The 13,218-nt window shown below is 38.0% G+C and overlaps 1 protein-coding gene across 1 annotated transcript in view; it reads right to left on the bottom strand.

Moving 5' to 3' along the window:
• Positions 1 to 13,218, bottom strand: part of raver2 (ribonucleoprotein, PTB-binding 2) — a 69,744-nt gene that overhangs the window by 23,298 nt on the left and 33,228 nt on the right. Inside the window, exons 4-5 of the mRNA XM_017420380.3 lie at positions 10,431 to 10,738; positions 9,407 to 9,571 (exon numbers count right to left, since the gene is read on the bottom strand). Of these exons, the coding sequence (XP_017275869.1) occupies positions 9,407 to 9,571; positions 10,431 to 10,738 (473 nt within the window). The remainder of the gene's footprint in view (positions 1 to 9,406; positions 9,572 to 10,430; positions 10,739 to 13,218) is intronic.

Raw genomic sequence — 13,218 nt, 5'->3', positions numbered from 1 at the left:
TCACCACTTGACCGATTGTTCGTCAAGCAAATATCTTAAAATAAAACATTCACGGCGGAAACGATCGTAAGACTAAAGGAACATCACCAAAAATAACAACGGTAGAAGACGAAAATGTGTTCATGTTAATTCAAACCTGATGCAAAAGTATGAGTGTAACATGGAATATTTGGTGTTCACAAAGAGAAAATTACTTATTTTTTAAAGTAAAACCATCTCAGTTTCATACACATTTTACATCATTGCCTGAAAAGTTTCTGAAAGCATGTTTCAAAAAGTGTACTTCCAAAGGTTTAAATCAGCAAAAGGACAGACATCTTTACGAGCATTTGTGCAGTTTGTTTCATTGAAATGCAGCTGTCGTGACTGAAATGACAAGATGCAGTTGAAAGCTCCAGGCAAAATATTTCTGTCCTTTCAGTCAGCTTAAAAAAAGAAAGAAAGAAAAATAACACAAGATGAGACTGATTAGGCTTTATTTGCTTGCATGGTTTCATTCCTTTCACTGTCATTTTGTCCAAAAGGTCCAATATGTGAAATCAAAACGGTCCATTTTGCATTGATCAAAAATGCCTTGAATGTTTCGCAGTCTGTGCAGGAAGACTGGATTTCATACAGCTGACGACAACAGACAAGCATTGAGGCTTTGTTACAGTGTCCTGCCAGTTAATTATGGTGTTAACAGTTGGAGAATTAGCATAGTTTTAACTCTGTCCAAAAATCTCAAAACCACTTACATATTTTGCAAAGATAGCATTGATTAGAAACACTTCTGCCATTTTTATTTTCTATAATCGGTTCCTCTGTTGTTCGACAACAATAAGCTCTGCTCCTGACGGCACTCAGTTGATGAATCTCAGTACAAGTGTGTGATTTCTTCACAGAGTGCACTGAACCCCCCACAGAGGTTTACAGAGCAGATCCTGGCTCCTTACAGTACAGAGATGGGAATACACACAATGCACCGGGAATTTTGGGCTAGAAATAGGAACAGAAGGAGGCGGCTGTGCTGAAAGGAGAAATAAAAAAACAGCAACAGCAGCCTGTAACAGGTGGTGTGATGATCCATGTTAGCACCTGATGGTGTACAGGAGGTGCCCACATTACATGAAATCATGTCATGTTCAATAAAAGCTGCATAATGACCCATTACATTAAAGTGTTGTCAGAACAGTCTCAGATACATAAATTTAAATGCTCAGTTAAGATATTTTATGTCTGATTTCTGATCATTTTTGCAGTTTAAAGGAGATATTCAGCAAATGCTGAATCAGCATTCACACCGTTAGAAACTTATGTAGCTAAAGTTCGGTTACTTGTGCATCAGAACAATCACCGATTCATCTTTAGTCACCTAGTTGAAGCATTAAAACGTGGGAGACATCAATAAAATGGATATTATACAATGAGATCACATTAATGTCTGATGTTTTTTTTCTTTGTGAAAATGAACGGAGCATGAATCAGAAATAAATGTGCTTTCACTTTCTCCGCCTGAATACTGACGCTTGTTAGCATTAGTGCTCAATCAAGTGGCCATCCACTTCCTCCCTCCTCTCATTTGTCTGCTGTTCCCTCCGGTCTGAACAAAAGATGGATGGAGGGATGGATAAATAGACAGAGGGAGAGGTAAATGCATGTATTTGTAGAGGAGTGGGTCGATAGGTTATTATCATCAGCATATATTAAGCAAACTGTGTGGAAATCACCTGAGCCACTCTACCACTTGAGAGATGGATGGATGGATGGATGGGTGGGTGAAGAAGAGGAAAAGAGTGGGAGTGAGGAGGGCCAGAAACAAAATGACAGAGGATTCAGGGGAAGAAAACAACAGTGATGAATTAAATGACTGACGAGCGGCGAGTGAGAGAAAGAGGCTCACGGATGAAGTGATCCAGAAACGACAGAAAGAACAAATAAAAACTGCTAATCAAACGCTGCTGGAGTGGGTTCTGTGAAAACGGTGCTCAGAGTACAGACGTGTAAGAATGGATGCAAACTCCGAGCAAGCTCCTCTAAAGTCCAAATTTTCTGCAGCTGCACTCACACTTTTTATTCTGATCTGCACAATTATGCAAATTTAAAGTAGGCATGTGTGGACTGTATGTGAACCCTGTAAATACCAGCTGTTATTTCGTTGTCAGAGTCTCTCTCCGTGTTCTGCTTAAAAAAACAACAACATACAAATCGATGCATTTAGCACTCCTCTCTTTTTTTTTAACTAGGCAGGAAACATTTGGCTGCACAGATCATCTGCAATGAAAAATCCTGGGATCATGTGAAGTTTAAAAAAAAAAAAGAGCAAACTATATAAAAAAAATTATCTTATTTGACATCCAATGTGCTTGAAATGTTTTGTGGTTGTATTCGGCACCAGTAAACTTTATTCCTAATTGCCCCACATGCCTTTACTGTGTCCTGAAGGTGTGATTCAGGATAATTAAAGAGTAATTAGCTGCATAAAGTTGGCTCCTCATATTTCATCTTCTAAATTATTCCTGATGTAAATCAAAAACAGAATGGCCTAGAAGGAATTATTCTCCAGCAATTTGCAATTACCCTGTGTCGGTCTAATTAAGAGAAAAGGTTTTTAGGCTCAGGCCAACAGGTAGCATTAGTGGAAGAAATATAAACAAATGTATTGAATGAAGCCAAAAAAACATCATGGAGGAGGCAAAGCAGGGTTTTAATTTTAAAGGGAGCCATGTGTAACACACTGATGATTATTATTGCCACTGAGGCTAATGATAATGTTGCATATTTTACATTTTATATTTCACTTGAATCTTAATTATTCTACTGACTAAGGACCCATCCACAAGAGGATGACGTTTCGTAAATATGCAAATGATTTTATTGTTTCAGCATTTTAGGTTCCAAACAGGGTATTTTTTTAAATCAAGTCACAGAGTGGAAAGATCTGGAAACGCCGCCCTCGTCTTTTCATTTAGACAGCCACAAGGCAGCCTTCTGAAAACTAAAAATGTCACGGTCAGACGTATTAATAATAGCAGATGTTAGTTGCTCAGCTACAGCAAAACCTTTGTATACTATATATTTTTAATGACTGTCTTGAAAAGAGCAGACTAAAGAAGTCTTTATTATCACACCAAATGTATAAATAATTTAGCCTAATATGCTTTGAAAATGATGAGGAAAACCGACCTGCTGTCCCTCGCTGGACACTGGGCCTGAAAAGTGTCCATTGTGTCTACGTATTTAGACTGAAAGCTCCCCTTTGTCTTCGGTCCACAAAAGGATTCAGTTTTTGCTCTTGTATTTGCCATCTTTGCCTTTTTTTTTTCTTGTGTCTATAGTTTGTACCCAACATGTCAGCTTATTGTGTCTGCTCCACTCCTTTTCTGTTTCTGGTGTATTTCTGTGGCAGCCTCACACGGCCACATACAGGCCCAGGATAGTTATTATGTTTTGGGCTGTTTTCTGGGTTTGAGTGGATGAAAACTACAGAAACTCAGTAGCCAAGCTGAATGTTAACTCGTGCTTATAACTCAAAAATAGGAGTTAATTGTTTTTTAAGATAAAGCTAATTTTGTTGACTGTATTATTTAGATGTCATCTCAGTGTTTGAGACACAGCTGGCAGGAGCACTGAGGTGGGAGTTAACGTCTCATCATCCAGCCGGCATCCAAGATAATATCTTTAACCGTGGCAAATAAAATTGTGTATTTTCGCTTTGACTCACATTACAATAATGAATGCTTTAATGAACTGTATTTATCTCATCCCCATGAAAAAAACAGTTTGTTTTGTTCAGATAACAGGTTCGTTTATCTCATCTGTAAAAAAAACAAAAAGCTCCTCTCAAGATGAATGAACTTATGACGGCAAAAAGAGTTTCAATTAGCAATATGTCATTAAATTATTGCTTCAACTTGTGTAGAAAATGCAATAAACTTACTCTTATGATCACTTTAAACAACGAGTTGATGTAAGAAGAGAAAAACAAGTCTGTACTCTTCAATGTCACAACACACTACTGCAACAATACAAATGAAAAAATAAAAATGTGTTTACCAAACGTTTGCTACATTTTAGTGTGTGAATTTGCAGAGCAAAAAAAAAAACCTTAAAGATGCTAAACAAGCGATCAGCGTGTGTGACAGCTGTAAAACCCGAGTCCTGGTCCCCAGCTAAGAGATGCTGACTGCGTCACTGGGAGGGTTTACACTCAGGGGAACACCCATCACTTGGTGTGTGTGTGTGTGTCTGAAAGTTTAAAAGGCCACATCAGTCATCTGAACTGAGTGATGAGGTCACGGCAGCCCTGTCTCAGCTGTCTGAGGAGAAATCTTTGGGACGTATTACTGTTTAAATGTTCAGATATGAATGACAAGAGCAGCACAACTGAAGCAGAAGGTGAAAACGTGATGCAGAGCAGATTAAAGCAAGAATATCAATACATATAATTATTTAAAAGTGGAGAAATACAGAAATGGATAATCTTAACTCTGAGTGACTGAAGATGAAATTAGAGCTGAAACAGTGTCAGTGATTGTGAAGAACATACTTTTCTCACTAAAACGCATTACAGATTCAAAACAAGCCTATTCTGTTAAATAAAACAACAACAGCATAAAACTCATTTTTCATTTCCTCTTTGGAAAAAAGGAGCTGAAGGTGCCTTACAGAGATTCCTGTAAAAGTGGAGTTTACATTAAAACGTACAGTGTGGAGCTCTGAGGTCCACCTGACATATGGAGGGAATTTATTCTCTCCTAAAAACAGGCCAAGATTATTTGTGATATTTAAAATTCACTACTGCTAGGAAACTTTAATTGTTAACATTTTAAAGAAGAAAATGTTTGATCTTTGAAAAACTATCCATAGATTAGAGGTCTAACATTCCTGGAAGGAATGATTATCACCTGCAGTGTTTCGTGCCAGAGTTTTAGATGAAGGTGTGGATGTTTTGGTAAAATCTTGAAAATAACGTTATGCACAATCTCATGCAACATCCTGAGACGTCACGGTTATGGTCGTAGCAAAGGGTCATGGGTCATTCACATCTAATGAGCATCTGTAAAACTGACTGATTTATAGCTATTTTTGTGTTTTTAAGGTCAGTTGGCTGTGGGAGCCATCTTGAATCGAGTTCACTTAATTGTAGATGAGCATCTCGTGATTACTGTCTGTTTCATTTAAATTTATCCTGAGGTTCATGAGATATTTTGGTAACAAAGAAAAGCATGCGCTCACAAACATTACCGCTCCGCCTTTGCCTTTCAGCCGGCGGGCGACAGAAAAAAATAAAATTCTTGAACAGTCGTCAGTGTGTGACTTTCTGCTAGAGGACCGAAACAAAACAGTGAAGAGGTGTCATCTGCTTTGTGTGTTTAGGAACTGCAATAAAATAAAATAAAAATCATTAAAACCTGTCCATCACACACAGTCTGATATCTGATGGCATTGCTTGTTTTACCTCATAATTGAGTGTTTAACTTCCACACAGACATCATTATTACATATAAGGTTGCATATATGCCAACAGCTCTCTTACTTTGACATAAATCCCACACCCCTTCACTGTTTCACTTTATTTCTTCAAACATTAGACTCAGCGCCATCACCTGTCACCTCCACCTCTCCATCTTCTTTAAAACATCTGCCATTCTTAGTTCTCTTCTTCCCTTATTCCAGTTCCGCCCTACGTCTCCATCCTTCTGTTTTTAATATGGTTGACATTTTTTACCCGCTCCTCCCTCCATCTCGGCTGTCTGACTCAAACTAAAGTGCTGTCTGGAGGGTCCTTTTGTGGGTGGCAGAATTATAGCACTTAGGACAAGGCCACAGGTTAAGTGCACTTTGAACAAAGAAAAGTGTCAAAGAGCGGCGAGTTCTACCTCGGTGCGTGGAGGAGAACGAAGAGGGTTTTTGAAAGAGAAAACTGGAGATGGATACAGTATGAGGTTTGACAGTGACTGACAGTAAATAGTAATGAACAAACAAAAAATGACCACTGCAGGCAAATAAGAGCCAAATTATGGTCAATAATCTGACTCACTGGCTGATCAATTGTGATGTAAATTTCATAATCTATACCTGTCTGTCACAATCCACCAAAAGTAGCACAATATACTGATCCAAATATGCTAAAATATAGTCTGTATCTTGGCTGTTTTAGAGCAGAATTTAGACATTCATTATACAAAAGTTCAGCTCATTCTGGAGATGGATGCCATGACCTGATTTTTTCTTTTTTTACTTTTATATTTTTCAAAACTAACTTTATTTACAAATCTTTTCGCCATAAAAACACATTAAGTTCTCTTCAATTACTTCAACAACATTGTTTTCTTTGAAATCTGCTTCAGCATATTTGCTCCATTTTTGTCGTCCTATGCTGCTTTTAGCTTTCGGCTACCATCCTGCTACTTTTAGCTTCTGGATAGCCTTTGCTACATTTAGCTAACTTTTTGCTATTTTTAGGTAGCATTTTGCTTATTTTAGCTTGTGTTCTGCTTCTTTTAGTCTTAACAACTCAGTTTCAGCTTCTTCAGCGAATTTAAGCAAATTCATTCAGCATTTATCATTTATATTGTGTATGTTTTTTAATAATATTTTATTTTTGTCTTTAATAGAGTGCAGTAAGTGAGCAACCTTCATTATTCCTGTTATGAAGGAAAAACATTTCTCAAAAATAATCCTATACACAACATAAAATGTTATATGAACTGCACTTAAATAGTTTATGTAAGCAGCCTCCAATTTTTGCTTCTTGTTCCCACTCACTCACACATCATCTGCAACGTTGCCAACTATTCTCAATCTCATAAAAAGTTGCCAAATGTCACTAGATGACATAGACTAATAAGGATATTCACATCATCATGCAGCATTTAACGTCGGATTTGTGTCAGCCACTGAAATCTGTTTTGATTCTTTTCTCGCTCCTTCCATCAAATATGCATAAAAATGCACCCAATAACCCCCAAAAACGAGCTCTCAGTCACTATTTTTGCATCTCTGTTGTCAGAAGGCAAATGAGTCTGATTAGTAACTGAAAATGGGTCCATTTAAAGACCGCTGCTCCCCCTTAGTCTGATCAAATCCTGATTTTATAACCACAGCACAATCCGACAAAAATCACCATCCAAGTATTTAAGACATCTGTGCTGTGATTTTGGAGATAGTTACATGTACGGTGATCACCCAGAGAGAAGGTTAGAAACAACAGATGGTCTCCAGTGTTTTTTTCTTTCGCACACAGTTTTGTATGTCCTAACATACCTCAAGAACAATAATGCACATGTGCAAAGAGTTCACAGGTACAGCTGCTTCTTTTAGCCACTGAATGAGGATATTTGTTTTGAATATCGAGAAACAAAAATTTCAACTTGGAAACAGCAGGGTTCAGCATCTTGGAAAAGTGAACACAGAAACTCTGCGATTAGCAGACAAGCCACTCACCATCACTGGAGCCAAAGTCGAAGTTGTTTCTAGTATTCACACTGGAAGGTGAAAAACAAATCAACGCACACAGCATGCATACTAAGTATGCTTCGTTTTGCAGTGTGCTGTTAATGCAAACTATTCTCCCACAGCAGTGCAAGCAGGAAATGGAGCCACTAACAGCAGGGAAAATATAGCAACTATGGGTGGTGGTAAAATGGCTTCATAATACCCATTCTGATTTCTGAAGCTTAATCTGTGTTATGTTTGGAAGTAACTGGAAATAGTGCTGGACATTCGATCTGAATAACAAACTAAATTAAAGGCCTCTTTGAAGAGATGCATATTGCCCATCACATTTCATGACAAATTTTAAACAAGTACCTTCGCCTTTCAGAGACTGACAATAATTGCACACTTTTGTCTTTCTAATTTAACTGTTAGAAAGTTATGCATCTGCATCCAGTTTAGTGTGTATTGGGCTTGATATATTATGCATCTGCATCCAGTTTAGTGTGTATTGGGCTTGATATATTATGCATCTGCATCCAGTTTAGTGTGTATTGGGCTTGATATATTATGCATCTGCATCCAGTTTAGTGTGTATTGGGCTTGATATATTATGCATCTGCATCCAGTTTAGTGTGTATTGGGCTTGATATATTAAGTATTTGAGTGTATATGTGCTGAAATGCAGTAAAATACTCACAAGCACATAATACACTGCACTTAAAAAAATACTGAACTTTAGGTCAAAGCCTGCTGGCTTCGAAACAGTGAGACAACATGAGCTAAACACCCACAAAGCATCATGGGACCAGCATGATGTTGGTTTATTGATTTGTATGTGGGAGTGGGGCAGAGGGGTGGAGCTAAAAGTGGAATTGCAGAAGATGACTGATGTCCATTGAGTGAACTTTGAAATGGGTATGTGGGGGAGGAGTGGATGTACTGGACAAGCATCAACAAATGAAGTAAATAATAACAATTATATATATATATATATATATACATATATATATATATATATATATGAACATACACACAGAGTGTGCTGAGTGTGAAGGAGGAAGCTGAGGGGTGGTGCCACCACAACAGCTCCACCTCACCATGGAAACAGAGGCTTAGTGTGACTGCGAGGCTGGCCAGAAGAGATGCTGAATTTTATATCAGCATGTGTCACCTGGTGGTGTTTGATTGGAAAGTGTGTATACGGGGATGAAGGGGATTATTTCTTTTTAAAGAGAGCCTTTCATGATATTTTGAGGCTTAAGAGCAACTGCAGTGGTTTTGTAAGATTAACTATGGATAACATTTGTTATGCAAGTTCTAGCAAATTATGAGAGTCTAAAAAGAGCAGAATTTGAAACATTGTGTCAAAACTTGCACAGACATGCTGAAAAAAGAAGCAACCTCTTGCAGAGATCTTTTTGCAGACATTATCGGCATCATTTAAAGTAATTAAGAGAAATACAAATGATGCATTTTCTGTTGCTGCTAGCACACCCACACCTCACTCCCCCTTGGGTGTGGATGACAAAACATTCAACATGGCTGCCTCCACTAGTCATAGGATTGGGAATAAAACAGGAGATTATCATAATAAATTAAAGGCTGGTGGTCTCAACAAGAATACAGGCTATCTACCAAAGAAATAGGTGGACTAAGAGCATTAAAATCAGACCAGAAATCATGTTTCCTGGTATTTGTATGGATCCATTTCTGAACTGGAAAAGCTCTCCAAACAAACCATGGTTGAACTTAAAAGTGAAATTTAAGATAACAAAATCTCAAGTGCCCCTCCTAGAATGGATAAGCTTATAGAAACGAGTGTTGTGTCATTTTACAGCTAATGTTTTGTATGAGGGTAAAATCAGGGTAGAGGGGTGTGCCCAGACTGAGGAAGACTTCACACACACCCGACACAGAATGAAATATGTATTTAAGAACATTCTGATGCTGATATAAATTATGCAAAAGAGCTCCAGAGTCTTACCTGGCAGAAGACGGGTTTATACGTCTCAGAAAAGATCTGGGTGAGTTCTTCAGAGTCACAGAGGTCCAGTGGCAGTCGGTCCACACACAGGCACTTTGAGTGCAGGTTCTCCTCTTGGCTCAGCTGGTTCACATCCATCCACTGCACCATCAGTGAGCGATCCCCCTTTAACATTCAGTGGGAGGGGATACAGAATTAGATTAAGAACATCACAAGCACTCTTCATACTGTTGGCATAAGTTGTAACATGCAAAAAATGGGGCAACTGGACTTCCTGTTTTGATTTGAGAATTGTGACAGGAAGCTCAGACTTTGCAGTGCACATTTTTTATTTTTTGTAAAAGTAGCTGTGATTATGAGCTGTTGAGCTCTGCTTTGTTCTGCAGAATTTAACAGCTAGAACAATCACATAGGTAAGGTCAGAAAGTATTACTTAGTAGCTACTGATATTTGGGACCTAAAATAAAAAGAGAAGTGAATTTAGGCATTTCTGCTCATATGCAATTTTACACTGTAATTTTATACATTTAAGTCAGGTGACTGAACTGACAGAGCTCATATTTGTGCTGATTATCTGTTTTCTACAGCACTGCCAGTTTCTATCAATACAACAGAGATGGTTTATGTATCAACTACATGATGTGACCAAATATTGTTCACAACATGTATGATGATACACAATATATCACTCCTCTTTCTGCTCACTTTCATGTTTGACTCAAACTGGACAAGAAGCATCATTTTAAAAAAAAATCCTACAAAATGTAATATAGGAGCTACATATTAAGACAATTTTATTGTCATCATTTAGATGATCTAATCTGTTTTAGCTAATTCAAGTAAAATATTTTCATCCCATTTTGACGTGTATTTTTGGACTTCTGTGCATGAAAAGAAAACTCAAATTCATCTTTTTCAACCATTCAAAAGCATTTAATGAACCCAGAGCTCTTCTACTTCTTCACTCAGTCTCATAGAAGTCTGAATGTGTTAGAACAGATTTGTAATATTTGCTCGGACATACCAGAGGTCGACCTAGCAGCTCCGAGCGGGCCCGTGAAGCAGAGTCCTTCTTCATGTATTCCACAAACCCATACCCTTTGGAGTGGCCGCTCAGCTCACTGTAGACCAGGAAGCAGCGCTCGATGTTTCCGTACAGGCGCACCAGCTCCTCAAACTGCTGCGCGGTGAAGGTGTGGGGCAGGTTGGTGAGGCAAAGCAGGGAATCGGTGGGCTGCAGGGTGACGTTGATCAAGCGTCCTCGGACAGTGCTGTGGTGGAGGGAGCGGATGGCATCCTGAGCCTGGTCCCCGTTCAGCAAAGTCACAAAGGCTGGAGGAGGGGACATTATGGAGACAGCGACGAGGGGACGGGAGCCAACACAAAGAAAGATGCACAGACACAAGTGGAAACGAGGATAAACACAAACATACATTTAAAGCACACACAAACAAGCAGAGAGCAACGAGAAGGATGCATGACGGAAAAAAAACATGCTCAAGAGCACATGGAAAACAAAAAGTCAATGACAAGCCAAATGTGGCAAAAAGAAAAAAATCAGGCACAAAAACAGACACACAGTCATAAAAACAGACAGAGACACACAGAGAGAAAGACAACACATTAGCTAGAAAGCCAGTAGGGATCTATGGGGGAATCCACTGTGACAGACGCAAACACCTTCCTGCTTCTTTAATCTTAAAAATGGGCAAATCAGTGACAGCAAGAAATACAAGAATACAGATCAAATTTGTCAACAATTAACATTAACTAGTAATTTATACCTTAAAGCTACAGTGTGTAAGATCAAGGCTGAAGCATGATCTTCAGGTAAAAATGTAAAAACATGGCTTTGAAATTAGGAATTCATATTCAAAGAACCTGTTGTCACCTCTCTACCAAATAATAATAAAAGGGTCAAAACAAACCACTGGTTGAGTGTTGTAAATGTCAGCTTTTATTGGTTCTTGCAGCCATTGTAGTTTCAAGTTCTAAGTTGGTTGTAATTTACAACAATTTGTGCCACTAGTGTGCCATAAATTATTTATGACCTTTTAAAACAGTCAATAAGTTAAAATGGTTGCATTAAAAACAAAAAAATGACAGTAATCCTGAGGTTCTAGTAGTTAGTTTTCTACATTTTGTGCAGAACTCAGGTACTGATTCAATATGTTTCTAAAATAAAGATATGACTGACTTATCTAAATATTTTTTAACTTCAGATAAAACCTGAACCGTTGTTCAATCCTTCTTTTCAAATTCTTGCCCTCAAGAAATAATAACAGTACAGAAAATAATTTGAAAATGTTAAAGGCTTAACTTTATTTAAAGGTTTAGAACAGCTCAAGTTGAGGTTAGGTGCTGGACTTTTATGAGTTTCTAACCAACACAAAATAAGCCCACCGGGCCTCAGAAAATGATGTTTTGTTGATGTTCATGGTTCTGCACCTGTGGGGGAACACAACCCAGTGTATTTCATCAGAGCCTAAAGCTGAGTGACCCTGTACCTTAAGTCATGCTTGTCCTCCCCCTTGAAACGATAGTCCTAAGTGCTTTAATACCAAACTCACACCAAGTAAACAACCTTTTATTGGAAAAACTGCTGTGCCACATCTTTTTGTTAATTTACACAAAAAAACACACCGTTATTACTTTGTTCCCTTTTACCATGCCTACCTAGACACTGATAGAACTGATTACTGAGGAAAAGTTTAATACAACCTCATCCTGTTTGGTACGCCAAAAAAATCGTAGTATTTTCACAGATTTAACCATTATCTTAATGACGCCACATTCCCAAGTAGCCATTTTCTGCCTTCCCATTATGACCCCACATATCAGAGGGAAAGTGATAGCCTGACAGTGACGAGGATTATCTGAGTATCACTTGGAACTCTTGTATTCCATTACTGGTGGAAAAAAAAAAGGAGAACCCATACATCATCAAGTTGTCGAAACTGAGGAGGCTCCAGACTGAAATTATATTTAACAGAGCTCCAAATGTGACACTGAAAATCTTTTTTTTGACACACGTGTGGGACATTAATAGTTACATATACATATTTACTGAAGTTAGTGACTGGTACTAAGTCAGTTTTGAAGTATTTATCATCCAAGCAGTATTAAATTAGTATCTAAAAGGTTTCAACTTGGTGATCTTTGTGAGCAGCCTGTTGGATATGCATTTAAAGAAGTTTCCCTTTATCTACATAAACTATAAGAAGGAGAGTTTCAGACATGTTTAAGCTTTGCACCATCCGATCCACTTATCTGCACCAATATTTATAGATGGAACAAAAGATGACCTCAACTTTAGCACCTGACAGGACTGAGTATCTTTGAGAAGAATGAAGGAGAAATACTGTATGTTGAGAAATTTTCTATTTGTGTAAATGTTTTCAATTTGCTAAAAAAGAAAGAAAAGTTGAGACAATTACTCCTGACAAGAGTGTAAGCAGGTATTAAAAAGAGGCCAACAGCGTGTCCTTAGCATAACTCATCTTTTTTTTTTTTTAATTATGAACATTGGTTATATTTTTTGGTAAAAAGTATCAGTTTTAACATTAGAAAATGGCACTCAGGAAGAGGGAAGCAAAAGTTCATTGCACCTTCAGAGAGAGAACAGCCTGAAACAGAAGAGGGAGGAGGAAGAGGAAGAATTTAATGATGATGATAATGATAGCAGCACCAGAAAGTCCTGCAAGGACTTGGAGAACTTGCCACACATACGGGGGTAGAAAGTCAGATATACTTCTGGTCATACAAATAGCAAGTGCAAAGTACTTATGCAGTAGTTTTTAATAGTACAATTT

The sequence above is a fragment of the Kryptolebias marmoratus genome, linkage group LG24, assembly GCF_001649575.2.
Source record: "Kryptolebias marmoratus isolate JLee-2015 linkage group LG24, ASM164957v2, whole genome shotgun sequence".
Taxonomy (NCBI): Eukaryota; Metazoa; Chordata; class Actinopteri; order Cyprinodontiformes; family Rivulidae; genus Kryptolebias; species Kryptolebias marmoratus.
The sequence above is the reverse complement of the archived record's forward strand: the minus strand, read 5'-3'. Positions and strand labels throughout refer to the sequence as shown.